This window comes from Micromys minutus (assembly GCF_963924665.1).
Source record: "Micromys minutus genome assembly, chromosome: 15".
NCBI lineage: Eukaryota > Metazoa > Chordata > Mammalia > Rodentia > Muridae > Micromys > Micromys minutus.
The window spans coordinates 35,372,636-35,394,402 of NC_137984.1; the positions used below are offsets into that span (position 1 = coordinate 35,372,636).

The following is a 21,767-nucleotide window of genomic DNA, read 5'->3' on the forward strand; positions in this document are numbered from 1 at the left end:
AATAGAGAAATGGCTAACAAGTGCTTACCTGATATCGTGTTGGCTGATTGAGAAAGCTGTTGAAACTGTGTGATTCAAAAACTCTCGAGTTAGACTGAGTGAAGAGGTTTAACTAGGAAAAAATACAATTGACCTAGTAAATGAGAATACATTCATCTGGAATGAGAGATACAGATTATTTGGTTCTCTTGGATGGCATTTCTGGAGTCCGCATTTCTGAGGAATGTCTTGTGCAAGTTGGCTTTTATGAGGGGGTTGAATATTTTTGAAGTGAACAGTTGTGAGAGACATGTTCCCCTTCATCAAAGCACTGGCACAATGCCGTGTGACCAACCGAGCTGTTTCCTAAGAATGTACTTTAGGAATTGGCCCCTACCTAATATACGTTTCCCTGGAAACATGCAACCTTTACCATCCAGAACTCCAAGTGCCTCCGGAGTAGTTTGATTGGCTGCTGAGTCCTAGCCCCTCTCCTAAATTGAACAGAATTTCACAGGTGCGGGTAGCCTTACACGTGTTTTGTAGCCTTACGATATCACCTAAAAAAATATGGCTTCTCTAGCATCTTGTCTTATGCTGATCAAGGATCAGAACTTTGGAGAATCGGTTGAAGAATGGGGCTTTATTCTATCTAGTTGTCTGTCCATCAACGATCTATATCTGTCTGTCTGTCCATCATCTATGTCTGTCTATATATCTATCATCTATCAAATCTATTGGACATCTGTCTACAATCTATCATATATCTATCACCTATCTACCTATCCTCACTCCCACCCCAGCTTGAGTTTTGAGGGGGCAGGAGCAGAAGCTGAAAGAAAGCCACGACTGACAAAGACATGAGCAGAAACCCCCATCATTCAAGGGCAAACTGGTTTGTATATGATTCAAAAGTGTTCCCCACCCCAATTATATTCTTTCCACCTCTTGAACCTCACTGGGATAATTCAGGAAGGTGTGGCAGGCCATGGCCGAGGTGACAGGTTTGGCAGGGCTGCTCTAGACGATGTTACTTTTCCCTCTGCCACTGGGAGGCAGTATCAGCCCGCTGACTGAGCTCAGCAGCCTCAGCAGGAAAAGTAGCTGAAAGGTCTCAAACAGAACAATGTTGGCATTTCTTCAACTTTTCATCCAACTCATTCCATGAAGGAAGTCCATGCCTACGAGTGAGACCGAGCAGCTTTGTCTGGGTGTAGTGGCGCATGCCTGGATGCCCAGATGCTGGGGAGAGTTGGGCAGGAGGATCACAAGTTTAAGGTCAGGCTGGGCAATTCAGGAGGATCTGAGAAGAGGGGGGAACCAAGGCAGGCCCTCTGAGTTTTGTCCTTCTATTAATGATGTGACAGGGTAGGTAGGAGTGGATGTCCTGTGGAGAGCTCTCGCTGTGCCTTCACAGAGGTCTACACATCTGCACTTGCCCTGTTCACCTGGCTTTTGGTGTCCCCCATCTACACTATGACTATTTGGAGTCCAAAGTCTATAAACTTTGTTGCTTACTGCGGTGGTTCAAATATGCTTGGCACAGGAAGCAACACAATTGGGAAGTGTGTCCTTGTTGGAGCAAGTGTGTCACCATGGGAAGTGTGTCCTCTGGGCTGTGTTGGGATCAAGATGTAGAACTCTCAGCTCCTTCTCCATGTCTGCCTGCACACTACGTGCTTCCTGCCATGATGATAATGGACCGTAAGCCAGCCCCCAATGAAATGCTAACTGTTTAAGAGTTGCCTTGGTCACGGCATCTCTCACAGCAGTGGAGACCCTGACTTAGGCAGCTAGAGAAAGAGAATTTCAAGGTTTTTTCTCTGAAGCACAAAAGGCACAGTGACCACGCTTCAGAGGCCAAAGACTTAAGTAGCTAAGCTTTCCTAGAAAGTCCAAACATCTATCAACACACTCAGTTTTCACAACAGGCAGCCAAGAGGCGCCCAGCACATCAGGAGCCAGCTATTTCCAGTGCGTAAGGAGGGCTAAGCATGGACTTCCAGAAAGCCTTGATCCACATATACCCTGCACAGGCTGCACCCTGGCTGCTAGCCAGGTCTAAACACACAGCAAGCAGTGTGGACTCTGAGGAAGGGCCCTGATATTTGCTGATATAAAATGGAATACATCCTATGTAACCCTCATAGAAGCCGGGTGGCTTTCCTCTTTTAAGTGAGGCCATTTATCTGTGTAACTCACTACACAGTAACTTTCTATACACTTAAGAGCCAGTTCAGACCCATGTCTAACCTAGAGGCTGCCCCTTCCTTTCACCCCATGGTTTCTCAGTGTGTGTGTGTGTGTGTGTGTGTGTGTGTGTGTGTGTGTGTGTGTGGTATTTAAACAAAGTATGGGCAGCCGGTCAGTGCTGTGGAGTCTAATGGCTGTGGCACATTGACGTCCCACAAAAAGCCTTAAAAAGCCACTTGCTTTCAAACTTATTTTCCGATGCTGTGGTTCAAACTGGGGGCTTGTGCTTGTCAGAAGGCCCAGTGCCACCAAACCACACTCCCAGCACAGGGTCACTGTCTGTAAGGGTGAGACTCAAGGGTTATTAAAAAGTCTTGTAAACACGGGTGTACATTAAAAAAAAAATAAGGAATTAAACTGCTTCAACCCTGTCTTTCCTCAGCTTCTATCTAGGAGAGACCTCTAGTTTTGTACAAGGCCAAGCTTTATTGTTTCCCCGGGCTTCTGGAGCACTGCAGCTAGAGACCATTTTCATACGTCTTTAAGGGACCAGATCTCACTCTGTAGTCCTCGCTGGTCTCAGAATCGCATCGTACCCAACCTGCTTCAGTCTTGCTATCTTCCTGCCTCAGTGTACCAAGTGTGGGGACTGCCGGCAGGCGGCAGCGTGCCAGACTCCATCTGTACAATTCTAGCAGAAACGGTACTTGAGTCTCACACATTTGCTCCTGTCTCCTTCCTTCCCTGTTATTTTAAATACAGCCATAATGTTGTGTCTCCTACCCCAAGTCTATATACAGGAAAAAAACTAAGTCCAAACTGGTGAAGTGCCACCGTGAAACTTACATTCCTAGGTCAACTCAAGCTCAAAACATTTTTCTTTATAAAGGACGTTTATCGCTGTTCGGAGATATGCACAGGCGAATCTGTGATATGACAATCAAGGAAAGGTCATTCTGTTGTCTCTCCAAATGTAGTGGTGGTGAACTACGCACGCGCCTAGGGGCACGTCTGAAGTTAGAGTTACTTAACTTCAGAGTAACTGCCTTAAAGCGTAGGGCACACAGATGCGAAGCATTTTTTGACAATAACTTTCCTTCTTGTGTTTAACAAGCTCTTCATTTGCTTGTTTATATTATGGCAGTTTGCATGAGCGGCTGACTCCAAATAGGGCATAGACTAAGTGACTATTTGAAACACTCTGCAGATAGTATTAGTCTATGAAAGACCATGGAATAGGTAGCTGTGTTCAGTATCTGCTAAGTTCACACACAGCAATTAATGAACGAATATCAAAGGCCAGGAAAAAGGCACGGAACATTTACTTTACAATCTTGGCATCTTTTCAATACATACCCTGGACTTTGAGTTACCCATGCCCAGTTCCAGATCCTTCTGAAGTCTTCTCCTCCTGCACTTGGAGAAGTTAGTGATTCTCATGATGAAATAAACAAACGATTTTGGACTAGGGACCAGACTGAAAGGTGGAGGTAATGTTTTTCCATCATCGAAGTATGACAGCCAAAGTTTGGAACGAGCAAACTTCCATTCTACATCACTGTCATCCTGTTACAAAATAAAACTCACTGTTAAAGTAAAAAAGACTTTATTTTTAAGTATGTGTGCTTGTGTGTGTGTGTGTGTGCCTGTGTGTGCATATACCTGTGGTGGCCAGAAGAGGGGCATTGGATACCCTAGAGCTGTAGTTACAACAGCATAGTTGTAAGCGACCTGATGTGGGTGCTGGGAACTAAACTCTGGCTCTTCTCAAGAACAATAACTCTTAACTTCCAAGACATCTCTCCAGTCCCACCATTACTAACTTTCAAATCAGACATCTAGACCTGATGTACATTCTTATAGCAATTACATTATGTTTTAAACACTTGCATAACATATTCACATTCATCTGCATATAATTCCTACATATCTGTATAGTACAGGCTCACATACTGATACCCAAATGCTTCCTCTTCCATATGTCTCTGACTGTACCCAGCATTTCCTGTTCCTCATTCCCAGGTAATGAAAACAACAAGAAAATTTCAGGGTCAAAGAAGGATAAAATTATTAATCACAGTCTCCCTCTGTCACCCCAACCATCTCTAAATCCATCATTGTTTCTCTGTCACCCTCTGAGCTCTTCCAGACCCACCCATAACAAGTTGGAGATGTCATATGTCTTATTCTAGAGGCAGAAGGGGAAATGGCATTTAGATAAATTGATTTTTGCTTCATTTATCTTAATTTGTTTTGAAGAGACCGCACTAGCATAGACTGGCCTGGGACACTGTAGCTTAGGCTAGCTCACTGCTACTTTCTCTTAAGTCCTGGATAACAGGCATAAGCCAACACATTTCACTGGATCAGTTACATTGTGGAGTCTGTCTTTGTGCTACTTGTCTCCCATGTCTTCTAATGTCACATAAATCCTGTCTCCATCTTTTTCTGCTTCCAGTGTTTCCATGGTGATTGGTACAACCATCCTCACTGACAAAGGACAGGAAGCAGGGCCACAGGTATAGGAGTATAGGAGGTGCTGGGGACATTATATACGGGAATCCATTACTAAAATGCACATGGAAGCTGGGCGTGGTGCTGCACACCTGTCATCTGAACATCTGAGAGCATGAAGCAGGTGGAGCTCAATGATTCCGAGGTCTGGGTAGCATAGTGATGTCCTGGGAAGCCTGGTTATGTTGCAGTAAATATTAAAAACAGAAGGCTTGTCTCTTTATTGGCACCCACGGTGTGTCCATCTCTCCATTGCCTGGCACAAACATGACTCTAAAGCCTGATGGCTTTTCCTGGTTGTTTTATATATTAAATTCTCAATCCACAAACCCTCTACACAATAAGATTTTATCCAATGGACAAAGATACAAACTGCCCTTCTATAAGAGATAAAAAGACCTGTAGAATCCCTTAAAATATTCTTATCTATCTAATACCAATTAAGTCCACTTGGATCCAGCTCATCCTTCTCCAGTTCCATCTTGTTCTCCCTCTTCCCCCTTTCCCCCTCCTCTTCCGGTTTCCTAACCCCCTGCCCCCACCTCTCCACTGTCAAATCATGTATCACCTTAACATAAATCTACATGATTATAGAGTAAGACCTAGTCTTCAAAAACCCAGGCAAGCATCACTATTTGGTGCAGGTAACACACAGCTAAGCAAAGATACTAAATCTGAAAGCAGAAAATATATAAAAGTATAAAAGAGCAGAGAAAGCTATGGAACCAACAAATCCAAAACAGAGTGGTTTCTAGACACTGAACATAGTCAACTAAAGTGCCATAGTTTCTACCAGGACCAAAGTGGTAGATGGATGGCCTAACAGGTAATAATCCTCCTGCAGCCAATATTTCTAACCTTAAAACCTCTGAGACACACAGGGCTGGAACTCACCTCAATTTCTTGGTATGAGCTATTAATCATAGCAATTAGCATGTTGAGCAAAACAACCACCATAGTTACATTGTATATTCCATAAAGAACATATCCAATATTCTCTATGAATTTGTGATCATATTTGAGGACAACAGAAGTTACTTCAGACAGTCCAAATATGGACCAAAACAAAGTCTTGAAACTTTCTTCAACCCTGTTGAGCAATAAAAACATGGTAATGAGTAGTTTCCATTGTTAAAAAGTAAAAACAAACTAGTATCTAGTGCTATATAGATGTAAATATTATTATAAAATTCTACCATCATAAATTCCTACCAATTGCTTTAAAAATATAATATTTACTTCCTGTGTTTTGTCCGCATGTATCTGTGCATTGCATGCATGCACTGCCTGTGGGGGCCAGAAGAGGGCGCCAGGTAGTCAGGGGCTGGAGTCACAGATGGTTGTAAGCATGTGGATGCTGGGACGTGAACTCAGGTCCTCTGCAAGAGCACCCAGAGCTCTTAACTGCTTTCTAGACCCTAATAATCGTGTCTAATGAAAATTCTGTTATATTTTAAGAATTAAAAATCTTTTTAGAATTATTCTGTTATATTATTTTTTCAATTTGTTTTTGAGACAGTATTTTACTATGTGAATTGATTCTTCTGCATCCAGATTCTAAGAGGTAGCATTCCAGGTATGTGCGACCGTGTCCACATTGTTAGGGTACAGAGTAGCAATTCTACCCTGGGGTTTCTGGGGCCGGTGTCAAGGCCCAGCTTTTCTGAAGTTATTCTGATGTCAATTCACTTGGTCAGCAGGAGAAAGCTGAAGTTACTTTACAACTCCATGCTTGTCTTCTGGAAGGATGGAAGGTTGGAACCTGATTTTGTAGGTGGTTTGAAATTTTCAATCTGACTTCCTGGCTTAGGTTTAAAAGGAAACACCCACTTCAGAAAAGGATCTGCACCTCACCATGGCCTGCAGTGAAGTAGTTTATACCTAGAACAAAGCCACGTTCAACAACCAGCGAAGGAGTTTGGTGTGTCCAGATGCTAAAGTGCGGTGCAGCCACTGGGGCTAATGAGGCAGATTTAGCTTCATACAGTTGTAATATAAAGGACAGCAAGGATACATTAAGTCAAAAAGTAAACATAGCAGCTGTGAAATACTTAGTCATCTGAATAAAAAGAGAGAGCTACTGGATATTTATTCTTTTTTTTTTTTTTTTTTTTTTTGAGGGGAAACCCCTCTGAAAGTATTAAAAAGAAACCGTGGTTTCCGAGAATGGAAGCCAGCTCATACAGGGTCAGGGTGTGAAGGAAAGTCTTTTCACTCTAAATACCCCACTTCAGGGCTTCAATTCTGACCACAAGAGTCCACAGTCAGCCGTGTTATCTGTGGGGAATTAGCTCCTGAGGCCCTCACGGGCATTCAACATCTGAGAACGTGCAAGAGAATCCCAAAGAAATGGCGCTGTATTTCCGGGTTACCAGTGGATCACTTCCTGTAGTATGTAAACCATCTCTTGGTTGCTTAAAATATCAAATGTAACACAAAGCTGTGCAAATAATTATTACTCTACAGTGTTTGGGGAACAGCGGCAGGAAGAGGATGTGCATGCTGAAAACTGACACAATTTTTTAAAAGGCTACTTTGAACCAGGGTGGGTTGCATGTGGGGTAAAGATTCTGAAAGCCAATTGCATCTCCTCCATGGGAACAATGCTCAGCTGGGAGAGACACGGGGTAGAGGACAAGGAATGGGAGCCCGCAGCAGACAGCATCAGGTTCCATCTCTCATACGACTCTTACCTATGGGCGTTTAGCACATTTGGTCACAGGATCCTCACATCTGTTACTGAACAAAGAACAGTCGCCAGCCCAGTCCATGATGAAGGTGGGAAATAGTCTTTGCCCCCCCAAGAAAATGATTTAGAAAAACAGTCCTTTAAACTATTCGTAACAAATTCTAAACAATAATGAAGTCTTTAGACCCGCAGGTTTAAACACTAGTTTACTTATTCATTTAACCACTCAGCCAGTAACACTGAACGCCTAGTATGTTCTAGAAATGTTGTTAGTTCATAGGGATAGAGGGTTGAGGACAAATGATTCTGCTTAGAAAGACAGAGAGAGAGAGTGGGAGAGAGGAAGAGGGGGAGAGGGGGAGGGCAAGGGAGGGAAAGGGAAGGAAGACAAGAGGGAGAGGAAGAGGGAGAAGAGGGGGAAGCGGAGGGGAAGGGGGAGGAAGAGGCAGGAGGGAGGGGGAGAGGGAGGAGGGAGGGAAAGGAGAGGGAGGAGGGAGGGGGAGAGGGAGGAGTGAGGGGGAGAGGGAGGAGGGAGGGGGAGAGGTTGGAGGGAGGAAGAGGGAGGAGGGAGGGGAGAGGGAGGAGGGAGGAAGAGGGAGGAGGGAGGGAGAGGAGAGGGAAGAGGGAGGGGGAGAGGGAAGAGGGAGAGGAAGAGGGAGGAGGGAGGGGGAGAGGGAAGAGGGAGAGGAAGAGGGAGGAGGGAGGGAGAGGAGAGAGAAGAGGGAGGGGGAGAGGAAAGAGGGAGGGGGAGAGGGAGGAGGGAGGAAGAGGGAGGAGGGAGGGGGAGAGGGAGGAGGGGGGGGAGAGGCAGGAGGAGGGGAGAGGGAGAGATTGAGATTCCCTCTGTCACGAAGTCTCAGAGTGTGAAGTTAGGCATGTGGAGACAGGAGACTGCACACTCTAGTCCCCATTTCTGCATTTACCCAACCTGTCACAGAGCCACCCTGCCTCTTCCTCCCATGCCTTCACAAACTTCCTTGCAGCATCTGCGGATGCTGCCGGCCAGGCATGTGTGGGAAAAGAGGGAGCTGGAAAGGAAAGGACACGGCTGCTCCTACTGTGGGCAAGAGGGTTTACGTAAGGAGCCTTATGTAATGCTCACGACGACCTTATTTAAAAATCTATGACGCTTATTTTAAAAAGGAGGAAAATGACACGGAAAAATGTTCAGTAATGTAACCAAAGGGTGCAGTTAGAAAATAGCAGAGCTATGTTAAAACCCTGGCCGGTCAGACTTTCCAGCAATACTCCTTTCTACTGTATCTTGTTGCCAGGCCCCTTCCAAGGAGAAAAGGAGAAAAGTAATGGACCCCAGAACTGCTGTGAGGAATGGACCAGGGTCCTGTTCATTCTCCAGTGGAGTCACAGGGTGTTGTTGCTGCTGTCATTTTTTACAATAAAATGAACCTCTGGCCTCCTTTACCTTTAAGACAATGACTATTTCAGAGTTACTTTAGGACAATTCAGATGTTTCCAAGACCACGATTCTGTACTTTACCTACAGGGAACATCTGTGCTGTGGCTTGCAGATGTGGTAATATGGAAGCAAAAGTAAGGTGGTGAGATTTGGAAGATTCTTGCCTACAGGGAGAGTCCCATCCCCATGACAACCAGTCTCCCAGGGGTGAGAAGGATGATCTCACAGCTGGGGTAGTTCGTTGGCAGCAGGGGAACCTAACAGTGAAAGTGACTATGGGGGTTAATCAAGAAAGGCTTCAGGGAGGAGGTGACTTCAGGGAGGGCTGGGGTTGGCATTGTCTTCTCAGGAGCTGTCCTGATGCTTGAATCTTTGTGCTCACTACTGGTGGAAAGTAATACAGACTTTAAAATGATGCCGCTAAATTTAGCCCTCTACATGATGAAAGAGTTGTCCACTATCAGACACTTGCCATCCAATTTTCTTAAAATAGCCATTTTGGTCCAGTACTTTTCCAAACCCTGATCACGCTCACTGAACTCCAAGAGGGGACTAACGTCCTGCATGACCGGCTGCAGACACCGGTTTCATGGGATTGCTTTTCTGCTCTCAGAACGGCCTCGTTACGACAGCTGACATTCTTCATTTGCTGGACCCATCACGGTTCTTTGTTTTATACCTTTCTAGTATGATATCGTACTTACGTGGTGAAAGCAGGATTTACTTTGGCCCCAAGGTAGTATGAATAAAGTATGAACATGCCAATCATGAAAGCTAGGAACACCATGATGAAGAGAACCATGAACTTGAATATGTCCTTCACAGTCCTTCCAAGAGAGATCTGCAAGGGTCCAAAGCTCTCATTTGCAGGGAGGATGTACGCGATCCGGGAGAAGCTGAGCACCACAGCTATGGCATAGAGACCCTCAGATATTATCTGAGGGTCAGAAGGCAGCCATTTATCTCTAGCTAGGGAAGGGAGAGGGGGGAGGGGGAGGGGAGAGATATTACAAATGAGCTTTTAAGAAATATTCCTAACTATGCAAATTAAATACTGCAAACATCTATTATATAGGCAGGTGGTTCTTGCTTCAGTAGAAACTACTGGCAATTTCATTTGTTCTCCAGATTCTTTTTCTTTTTTAATGTAAAACTAGAAACAACACCGGTATTTCAATGGGTGCAATCCTATTACAAAGACACTAAGGTGGCCTCACCTGCTACAGGAAGAGAATGGAGCGAGGTGGGGGGCATGGAGCATGTTCAGGACAAGAGGTGAGGGACCCTCCCTCCGCCCCAAGTGTCAGCTTTACCTTCTGGTTGCTCTGCCATCCTATAAGCAAGGCCTCAGTGAAGCCTTATTTTGAAGAGGATTTTATCTATCAATTAATGCAGGTAAAATGTCCAACAGTCAGTCAGGAGAATATCACAAATCATACTGGTGCTGACCCTGTGACCCTGTGAGATCTGAGTCACGGGGCAGCTCCAGGAAGCATAAATATGTTAGATACAGACAGGGAGTGAGGCCCCAGCTGTCTACAGCAGATTCAGTTCGCTGGCAGGCCAGTGAAACAATGAGTGGTTAATTCTGTGCGCATTAAGTCACTTCCAAAAGAAGGGCTGTCCTGTGGACATTTGCACCGTAGGCTTAACATCTGCCGACTCTCTGCCGCGTGTTAGACTCTCCGCTCAATGGCCCAGTGTTATTCTGCTTTCTTCATACAAACAGAAACCAAGACTTAGAGACTTTCAAAACCATACATAAAGGAAGTAGAGAAGCCCAAATTAATAACTTCCTGTCCAGCCAACAGTTACTAACTACACAGGAATAAATTTAAATACACAGGCTGTAAGAACAGTCAAAATTATGACACATAAAACAAGATTTCGTTTCTTTGACTTTAAGTGGAGCTTAGCTGCTCCTTTGACCTGTTATATTTAGGACATTAAGACTCTTGCTTGCTGATAATGTCATCATTACTTTGCATTACATTGCATGCATTGCAATTTCTACATTTTGGGGACTCCCTAAAAATGTTTAAGTATCTGTACTCCTCACAACATTGAGTCCTAATCACACAGACTTTATAGTCTGTGTTTTAGTCTTTCTTATCTATAAACTGCTTGTCAGACAATAATTCATTCCATTTTAATAAATTTATTGTGGTATTTGGGTTAGGCAAGCATTACACAATATTTCTGTGCCTTTATTCAATTAATCTATTGCTTTATATTTATTCATGTGCAGGATCTCATCAAGTTGCCCTGGCTGATCTTCAACTGTGTAATCTGGGCAGGCTTTGAACTTGTGATCCTTCCGCCTAAGCCTCCTTTATAGCTGGGATTGCAGGGCTGACTAACATACAACTATAGTGGAGATTGCCAATCACAGCTCCTTAACATTGGCATGTGCTGGCTAACACTGGTGTGTGCTGGATAACACTGGTGTGTGCTGGCTAAGCTGGCACCAGTGTCCTCCCCCTGGACATCCTTGCCATGAGAAAGGCATAGCATCCTCTCCAGTGTCCACAGTTTCCTCAGCCTGACTTCTCATATGTACGAACTTTAGCTCCAATATCCTGCCTGCGCTGAATTTTCACTCATCTTATTTCATGCCACTGAGCATGTAGTTTCTCAGAGTCTGGAGTACATGCTTGCCCCACTGCCCACAAACACTGTATGCATTTATTTCTCTTTTTAAAATATTTATTTATTTATTATATATAAGTACACTGTAGTTATCTTGAGACACACCAGAAGAGGCATCAGATCTCATTACAGATGGTTGTGAGTCACCATGTGGTTGCTGGGAATTGAACTTAGAACCTTTGGAAGAATAGTCAGTGCTCTTAACCACTGAGGCATCTCTCCAGCCCCACTCTATGCATTTCTCATGCTGAGCATACAGTGGTTGTCTATGTTTGGCATCTCATAATTTCAGTGATTGACTACCAACTGTGGTTTGAAACTATCAAACAGCAAATCCCAGAAGCAAATACATTTTACGTTTTAAGCTGCCCAGCCTCCTCAGCATAACAGTACAGTTCCTACCGGTTCCAGCCTTCACAGGGTACGGGTCACCCTCTGTCCAGCACACCTACAGTGTATAGGCTGTCTGCCTCTTAGTGACTGAGTAGCCATGTAGCTTAGCAGACTGACCGTCTCTATACACTAGAGACTGTGCTCAAAAAAAAAAAAAAAAAAAAAAAAAAAAAAAAGTCATTTTACTAATAGCCCCAGAGCTCAAGAATTTTTTTGTAGTATATTCTGGGAGTTTCATTACAGAATACTGTTACAATTTTTGAGTTTTTTTCACAAATATTTACAGCCTCTTTTTTTTTTAATTGGATATTTTATTTATTTTCTTTACTTACATTTCAAATGTTATCCTGTTTCCCAGTTTCCCCTCCAGGAACTCCCTATACCATCCCCCTCCCCCTACCTCCATGAGAGTGCTCCCCTACCCACCCACTGCCTCCCACCTCCCCACACTGACATTCCCCTACACTAGGGCATGGAGCCTTGACAGGACCCAGGGCCTCTCCTCCCGTTGATGCCCAATAAGGCCATCCTCTGCTACATGCGCTGGTCTTTAATTTCTAAAACAAGCTTTATCACAAGCATATATTTACTTGTGAAAAAGAACACAGAGTGTGTAGGTTTGATTCCATCAGTGGTTACAGGAATCTTTTGGGGGGTCTTAGAACATCCTGAACTCATACGGGGGAGCACATCTTTAAAGGGCGTTGCTTTCCAAGATGCCCTTCCTGACAAAAGAAAAGGCCCCGCAGCTAACAACTCACCATAGGTGAAATACTGAACCTCAGGCGGGAGTGTGACTTCACTCAGATCGCTCTCCTGCACGTGGCTGTCCACATACTGCTGAGCTTTCGTGGCTTGCAGAAAAGCTAGGAACCTGGCCGTGAAGGCGGCGATGAAGATGGAGAGCATGCCAAAATCTAACACATTCCACAACTGCACGATGTACTCCCGGGGCCCCTCCAGCCACAGTTCCTTGCACTCGGACCACATCATCCCTGGGCAGGAAACCGGAGACTGTGATTAGATCTTCTGGTTGGGGCTGAGGAGCCAATACCCAGGAGAGGAGTAACCCCGGCAAAAACTGACTTCCGGTTGGGGTCTGGCGGAGCTGAGTGGAAAGGAAGCTCCAACTTAGGGCTGACAGACTCCATCATGACAGCCTTTAAAGAAACACATGTGACACCGGATTGCTGCTCATATAACCCTGTGTGTGTTGATAACACTGGAGACAGGAAAGAAGCAAGCGGAACTCGGCTAGTCCAAGGCTTTGCTCCATGAGGTTTTTGGAGGAGTAGAGGAAATGAAGCCTATGGAGTCAATTAATTCAGATCATAGTAATGTAGGGATACAATAAAACTCAGGGTGAGAAGGTCAGTGCAGACATTTAACAAGAACTAAGCCCCATCATTAAGAAACATGCCCTCTTCTAACCTCTCTTCCCATTTTCACAGTTTACAGGGGAGGCCAGGTACACCATCTGAAACTGACCCAGTTCTAGTGGAAAATGTCATCTGAGTCAAAAAGGATGAAATACTCAGTCTAACAAATTGTCCTAAGGATGTACACATGGATGCATATCCAGCCTTTTGCTCTTGTGATATGGTATCATTTACAAGGTGTTGGGCTGCACTCATAGTCCAGTGTGTGGAAGGCATGCACCCACGGGCCACAGCTGGACACATTGTAACATTTTAAGAAGAAAATAAAGCATACAATAAAGCTAATAAAAGAATGGCTTGCTCCAGGTGGGGCTGTAAGGTGAATGAGTGAAGAATTAACCTATTCACTCAGAGCAGCAAGGAGCTCACAGTTGGGAGCAGACCACAGAATGACTGGGATAGAAGTCAATGGAGCAGAATGTTTTTTCTCACTCTACTTTGACTTTTTCCTTTAACGCAGCTTCTCAAAATGAGTTACCAGAAGTTAAGTAACAAGCATTCTGAAAATGCAAGGCCTCCTAAAATCCCCGAAACCAAAGCCATATATAACAAAGGCTCTTCAGTTGCAAGTATTTTAATTAAACAGCTAGGCCCATATTAATGACTTAGGACCAACTTATACCTTTCCGTGGGTGTTAAATACTATTTAACCATTTAGTTATTTTCTCATTTAGCCTTAAAGATGGTGTTCTCGTCATATATATGATATAACAGTTCCTAGTAGAAAATGGCAACCACTTCAGTAACTATTTTTTGGATAGAAATTAGGAACCATAAATTTTGGCTTACCAAGAACCCAGACCATAATTAGCATTTCCGTCCATGTGAACTGGGTGGTCTTCACCCTGAAGATTTGCTTGGGGTAGTCAATAACAGTGATGTTTGGCAGCGTGGTGATGCCTTCAAACCTGTCTGAGGCGTTGAACACAAGCAGACCCAGAAAGATGATGAAGGAGGCAGCGTGTGCCACGAACTTCATGAATGGGCTTCGGAGAATTTTCCCCAGCTGTAATACAGCAGAGCGGGGGAGTGGGGGGTGAGACAGAGGAAAGAAAGGAGGAGAAGGAAGAGAGAGGGCGAAGGGAGGGAGGGGGAGAAGATGTTCTAGAAAATACGGCCTCTACTTCACTGTAGACAATCACTATATAGGATAAAAACGAATAAGTACAGGGAGTTGGAACACTTTCTGTTTGCTTTGGAAGAGCTATTCAGGATTGTCCAACCTGCAGCCGTTGGGCCACGTGTTTCCCAGAATACTTATGAATGTTTCTCAATGCATTTGTAGACGTCAAGTCACAGTGTCAAAAGGTTTCACTCCCCTGACTGGTATGCATCATGAAAACTACTCTTTTTTAGGGAAATTTTTTTCCCTCTAAAATAATTTCAAAAGTCTTGGAAATCCAGATTCCAAGATTCGGCTGTAACCTGTGCTTCCCTGAAGGGTGCCCCTGTGTGTGACAGGCTTCTTATTCTTATTTTTGCAGGAATGACCATGAAGTCCAAGTTCTTAAGTCTGGAAAAGAGATGTGAGTTTGTAGACTCACGTAGGGCATTAAAAGCTTTTTTCAGAGATTAAAAAATTTACTATGATGCAAACAATTTATAATTCTCATTTCCAGATAATGCAGAATCATCATGCCGTGCATCATATTTTAGAAGGAAGAAAATATTAGGATCAAGATAAATTTCTTATCAATTACTGCCTACATGTTTAAGGAGATATATAATAATTAGAACTTCTGAATAAGGTAGCTTGGTTTAAAAATAATAACCTGTATTCTGAAAATGACCCATATAATAAAGACACTTCTATGGTTGTCCTACAAGCATTTGAAGGCAGTTCCTTAAAAATATTCTGTGACACACTGCCCTCAAAAGTCCCATGTTCTAATAGAAATGAGAAACATTCTCTTAGCCCCAGGGCATCTGCAGTCCAGGGATTAGGTATATTGGACATATTTGTCAAATATGTTCCCTAGACTGTACATTCAGAGCTTGAATATTAGCCCAGTCTGTGACCCTCAAGACAATTTGGTTGACATTTAGAAGAATGACTTCAAGCAAATGTCCAGAATTTTAATTGGTTCAAATGACTCCAGAGTGTCAGGTTATTTCTGAATCTGAACACGCATGTACATGGACAGTCGTTACCTTTCAACACCAGACTTAGAAAAACAAGCAACGGAACAATTACACATCTTGGTGCCGAGTCAGCAGAGCCCGAGTTTGGCATCATGGCTGAGGCACATGCTGCTTCTTGGGAGTTACTGAGCCTGTTTTTCTCAAAGCTTGCTTTTTAAAAAAACTTTAAGTAGTATGAAAATAAAGTAGTATACACATCTTTAAAATGAGCTGTGTGTGTGTGTGTGTGTGTGTGTGTGTGTGTGTGTGTTACAGTATTGGAAGCAGGACTTCATGCACACCACTAGATTGATGCTCTAATGCTTAGCTTTGTCCCCAGCCTAAGAATTCCCAACAGAGGCTAGATGTCAGCATCAGGGTCATTCTTCCAATGCTCTCCATCTTGGATTTGGAACCCTCAGGTCACCAGCTACATAGACTGGCTGTCCAGCTGGTCCAGGGGTCTTTCCGTCCCTAGCTTTTCAGCACTGAGGCTGTAGACACATGCTTCCTACCCAGCTCTGGCTGTGGATGCTAGGAACAGAACTTGGGTCCTTATGCTTGCAAGGAAAGCATTCTGCTAACTAAGGTCCCCCAGCCTGGTCATCCTCAGGTTCTCTCTTTACTCTGTGAATAGCACAGGCGTGTGCATGCGTGGATCCGGGGAATGGCTAAGCTCCTACCTTTTGTTTTCCTTATGATGATTGAGCTGTCATTTTTATATGATGCAAAGTGTGCACCCCAAGATGCTCACTGCAACCCCAATCTGCTCTAAATGACTGGGATGCCTGAAGAGACAGACTATTGAGTGCCAGAACTTTGTAATGTATTTTCTCCTGAAAGAGGAACTGGTTGGGTTATAATTTTCTGCTCACTGCAGGCTCTTTTGTGATTTGTGCTCTAGTCTTTAGTGTTTATATATTTAAAAAACTGTAGAATATTATCTCCAAGATACATAACAAAGAATCCAACAGTCATCGAACTTGGTCAGAATGACAAGCTTTCTACCTTCTATTGTATGGGGGGCAAATCATCAGGGAAGTAAAATGAATAAATGTTTTCACACATATAAAGTCCTAGAGGAGACTGCTGAGCCATAGGGCGATGGTAGACGTTCAGGGTCATTTGTAAATGACCTTGGCTGGTTTTTCCTGAAACAGATTCTGACAGAGAGAAAACCAGATTTGAGGATATGGGCACGAGATTAAAGGACCCCAGGGCAGCTCCTTCTCAGAGACGTGCCCTTCATTAGCAGGACAGATTCTGTTAGCATGACCTGTATTCTCTTCCACATCTTGTGTAGGGGATTTCTTAATCACAAGTTAGCTCCACTTGGGCAGGTTGAGAGGAAAAGGCCTCAGGGTGATCAAAAGCAAAATTGAGCGGTGCTAAAAAAGAAACCCAAAGCACACTGACCCCAATTCTACACACGTTGGAAGTTTCTGAAAGAACAAAGGGCTCGAGGACCCACCACGGATATGACTGTAGGTTAAATACCACTGCTGATAGCCAGGACTTTCACATTCAGCCCCAGGTGCTTCTAACAGGCTCAGATGAGTGCCCTGAAAGCAGTCGGCTGTTTTGTGGTTCCACTGGGTACGGCCGTCTGCCTCCTCTGTTCCTCTGGCCAGCTCTGGCCATGTTCTCTGTTTTACACATCAGCAGAACTGTGCAACTGCTTCTACACTCTGGTCATTTAGTCCTTCCTGTCTACCACGGGGATTTCTACCTAATAGCCTTATTACATCATGCCTGCAAATGTGTCTTGCTGGCACCAAATCATCCCTGATTCTATTCTTGAGTTGATCCACCCTCCAAAAAGTAGAACATTTGCTCCAGTCACGTAAAACACAGAGTCAAGAAGGTGGGAGCCTGAACCCTAGCTTTTGTATTTTCCCAACAAAGATACGCATTTCACCAACCACGGAGGGAAGGTGGGGAGTCTAGTACCCTGCTACAAGGTGCGATCCAATAGCCGATAGCGAGGAATGGAAGGCCCAAGGCCACGACCAACACGACCAGACACTTGATAGCGATGGTCTGCTCCCGAAGGCCCGAGAGGTTCTCATACCAGATTGTCAGAAGCTGCTGTTGGCAGTTGGGGTGAGCCACGAACTGTTGGGAGTAGAGGGAGAGAGACGTTAGTATTCCCTTGTCCACATGTCTGTCCAGAACACAGCCTGTTTAAACCCTCGTCTTCCCTTCATTGTTCAAACTTGCTTCCTATAAGGTGGACGCCTAAGGACAAAGTTACTGCTGCCCTTCCTGCCAGTCCTGCTGGTAACTGACTCCCCTCTGGCCACGGTGACTTTGGATTTCTTTAGTAAAAGCATGTCCCCCACCACACTGCCTGTCATTGTCCTTGTATTCATTTCTAAATGGGAAAGGAAACTGGCTACTGTGCTGCCTGCCGACTAGAAGAGAAACACGAGTTACTCCTAAAATACTAGATGCCTGAAAAACATGTAAATTATGCACGCAAGAGCTGTGTGTACTGCATAGGAAAAGATGCGCGCAGGGTTTATGCTGGTGTTATGCATAACCCACATCAGCCCTGGTCTTAGCTTACTTGCTAGCCCTGTTTTTCAAACCTTGTACAGGGTTTCTACATGCTACATCTTGCCTCTAAAACGTTTTCAGTTCTCTGATACAAGGTCTCACGTTGTAGCCCAGGCTAGCCTAGGAGTGATTACTTGCTTCCTTGGATGACTTAGTGTGAAAACATCATTGCTTTGGATCAAATTCAGTGTCTTCTTCAAATTCACATTTTGAACTCCTAGCTCAGTGTGCTGGTCTTAGGAGGCAGGGCTTCAGAGCATGCTTGGGGCCTGGGGATAGAGCACACGAGATGGTGATATTGGTGCCAGTGTATAATGAACCCCCAGCCCCCATGTTCCTGCTACAAGTGAAGTCAACAGTTTGCAATTCAATAGATGGCCCTGGCCAGAAATAGTTCTGCTGCCATCTTAACCTCAAACATGCAGCCCTAGTGCTATAAGAAATAAATTTCTGTTGTCTATAAATCACCGTTAACTATAGTGCCTAGTTATAGTACCCCAAACTGATTATCCCACCACTGCTGCCTGCCCAATCTATGTCAGGTCGTTTTTCCAAACCACTTATTTACTAACTTCCTCTCTTGCTTCCTTTTTCTTTTTAAGACAGGGTCTCACTCACTATGAGCCCAGCTGGTCTTGAACTTGGGATCCTGCCTCAGGCTCTCGGATGCTAGGATGAAAGATATGGGCCGCCACACCCTGGGAGGCTCAAAATTTTGAAACTGTCTCACATCCTGACTTAGTCATCAGGCAACCTCCTGGGAAAGGTTGTAGCCATGATTAAAATGGAAGAGTTCCAAGGTCTGTGTGAAGCCCCTGTGGATCCCGCCAAGAGCCCGAGATCTCCACTCCCGCCCTGTGCTGTTTAAACATTTCTTCCCCGTCTCTCTCTCCCCTCCACAGTTCCTGTCTCTCATAAGCACTCACTCTCAGTGTGCTTTGTACACCGAGAAAGACAGGAGAAACGGTGCAACCTTATGTCATCAGCAGTCATTCTTCAGAGCACACAGTAGGCTGTCAATGGATGCAGTATAAAAGCCATTACAATAAAACTCTGAACTCCATATCCTTGTCAAGACAGTAAAACACAACCGTCTTATAAACACTCGTGGAAATGTCTCTGTTGGCAAGATCAAAGCTGCACAGACCCAAGGCAAAGCTCTCTGGAGTCGGCAGCCAGGCAGGCTGAGGACGAGGAGCTGGGTACTAGGAGAGCTGCAGGTTGAGCATTGAATGTCATTGTAGCAGATTTCTGCTTTGGAGTTAACCGTGTACTTTTCTTAGGGAGAGGGTAAAGCCCGAAGGTTTCTATGAGGCATGTAGTGCATTGCAGAGAAACAAATGCACCGTGAACTCGGTTCCCCTGGGAATATCTGCTTGATATGGCTTGAAAACATTGCTTCCAAAATCCCGGTATTGTCACGGGATGTTCTTAGGAGGTGAGAGCAAGGGCTGAAAGACAAGCACTGTCCATTTGTAGTCGCAGCTAGTTAGGGGTCTGGAGGGAGGCAGAGCGACTCTTGAGTCTAGTTACCTGGCCTGGTAACTTCTCGAGACTCTATGCTTATAAAAACGACAATCCTGCTAAGAGGTGACATAGCCCGTGCTGAAGGATAGAGATGTTTATAAATGAGTCACATGGTGTTTATCAGTTTGCACTGCCATTCTTCTGCCACAGGAGGGCACTGTTACGTTCCCCTGGAGGATCCAGTCCTACCTTCAACTTGGACCCACCCCTGAACCATGAGAAGACACATTTCTGTTCTGTAAGTCATTCAGCCTCTGTTATTATAACAGCAGCAAAAACGAACCAAGATGCTGCTTTTCTTGGGGCTTAAATGTCACAGAAATTGTGTCAGCATCACCATCATCATCTTCACCATCACCACCGTCATCATCCTCCCCCTCCTCACCACCACCACCACCATGATCATCACTGTGTGTGCATGTGTGTGTGAGCATGAGAGTACCATGGAGTGAAGATGAAGGTTATAAGACAACCTGTTGGTTCTTTTCCACTTCTATGTAGGACCGGGAGTGTCTTAGGGTTTCTATCACTGGGATAAAGACCATAACCAAAAGGAATTTAAAACTCAGATCACACTCCATCACTGAGGGAAGTCAGGGCAACAACTCAAGGCAGGAACCTGGAAGCAGAAGTTGAAGCAGAAGCCATGGAGAAATGCCACCTCCTGGCTTGCTGCCTCCTAGCTTGCTCAGTTTTAACACTATATGTAAATAATAAATATACACTTAAACCCAGGGGTGGCACTGCCCACAATGGGCTGGGCCCTCCCACTAGAGATGCTACAATGAAGGTAGTGGTGCCATTTTGTCTAATGAGGTTCCCCTTTCCAAATAACCCCAGGTTGTATTAAGTTGAGAAAACAACCAGGGAACAGGGGATTGAGTTTAGGAGGCCAAGCTTTTGCTACAAGTACCTTTACTGAACTGTCACACCAGCTTGTGCTTGTTTTGGTTTGTCTTAACTCTATAGTCCAAGTTGGCCTAGAGCAGAAATCAATCCTCCTGCCTCAGTCTTTCTCATGCTAGGATTATATAGGTCTGAGCCACTCCAATACTTGAGGACAGAACTAATGGTTTGGTTTGGACCCTTTCCTCACATTTCTCCCAACAGGGCCATCTTGAGCCTGAGGGTGGGCATTAGGGCAGTGATTACCCTCTCCACAGAGTGCTCCTGGGATGACCTACATTGACCCTCACATCACATTGTGGCTTACATCACACTTGGCTAACACTGATTCTATGCTAAATCCTAGCATTTTACCTGTTATAAAATTCAGCATAAATAGAAGCACAGCCTATGTTCTTCTTGAGGTAATATCACATCTACCGAATCCTTTAAAAATCCACACAAATAGATTTCCCCCAACAACTTAAAATGGCTAATACAAATCCATAAGGCACATCTTAAAAAAAAATAAAACCAATCCAATATTAGCAAGCAAGAGCAGAAAACCCTAATTCATGGAATTTTTTTTCTTCTTCTTTTCGAGAACTTCAAAATAGGGTGGAGACCTTTATCTCTAAAACCACTCTATTTCCTGGAAAAACACCCCCGTAATAGCACACTGTCATAGCTGGCTGCCTCGGGTTCTTATGTTGTTTTTCAACCTCAGTGGACCAGCAAATTGAAGTCATTACAAAAATAATACCCTGATTTGAGATTTTCTGATTCAAAGAGAGAATGCTTGACACAAAAGAACATTTCAATCTTTTAATGGAATCAACATTTTAGTAGTGTTACAGAACACACACACACACAGAGAAAGAGAGAGAGACAGAGACAGAGACAGACAGAGAGATGTTTAATAGGATGTAAGCTGAACCCCCAAAAACTAAATAAACCTGTACTTAAAAAACGATCATGTATACCATCTTTTGAACTGTCCTCCAGTGGGGTACTGTTATGAAAAACCCTTGAGGACCTTTGTTCTTGACTTTAATAACATTGTTATGTTAGTTACATATATGTTTCTCTCTCTCCCTCTTATATCTTCTACAGAGAACCATACTGATGGATAACTGAACTTGGCCATATCGAGGCGGGTCTAATTTTTACACTTCTTTTCTGTTAGGGATGAAATTGGAGCACTTGGCGGGGAGGGGCTCCAGAAACGACTTTTCTCTGTAGCCTAGTTTCACAGACTAAATAGTCTGTCATCTCCCATCGTCAAATTTCCTATAATAGACGCCACCCACCATGAAGTAGGTAGAGCTTGAGGTGTGTAGGGGAGGGAGGGACCAATCTCTGCCTCATATCACAGAACAGTGAAGATGTATGGTCAGAATTA

General features: G+C 44.2%; 1 protein-coding gene across 1 annotated transcript in view; it reads right to left on the reverse strand.

The window, feature by feature from the left end:
* TRPC3 (transient receptor potential cation channel subfamily C member 3) overlaps window positions 1-21,767 on the reverse strand; it is a 67,345-nt gene that overhangs the window by 15,062 nt on the left and 30,516 nt on the right. Inside the window, exons 4-10 of the mRNA XM_080929511.1 lie at window positions 17,345-17,509; window positions 14,063-14,279; window positions 12,596-12,829; window positions 9,497-9,761; window positions 5,581-5,776; window positions 3,529-3,738; window positions 29-112 (exon numbers count right to left, since the gene is read on the reverse strand). Of these exons, the coding sequence (XP_080785637.1) occupies window positions 29-112; window positions 3,529-3,738; window positions 5,581-5,776; window positions 9,497-9,761; window positions 12,596-12,829; window positions 14,063-14,279; window positions 17,345-17,509 (1,371 nt within the window). The remainder of the gene's footprint in view (window positions 1-28; window positions 113-3,528; window positions 3,739-5,580; window positions 5,777-9,496; window positions 9,762-12,595; window positions 12,830-14,062; window positions 14,280-17,344; window positions 17,510-21,767) is intronic.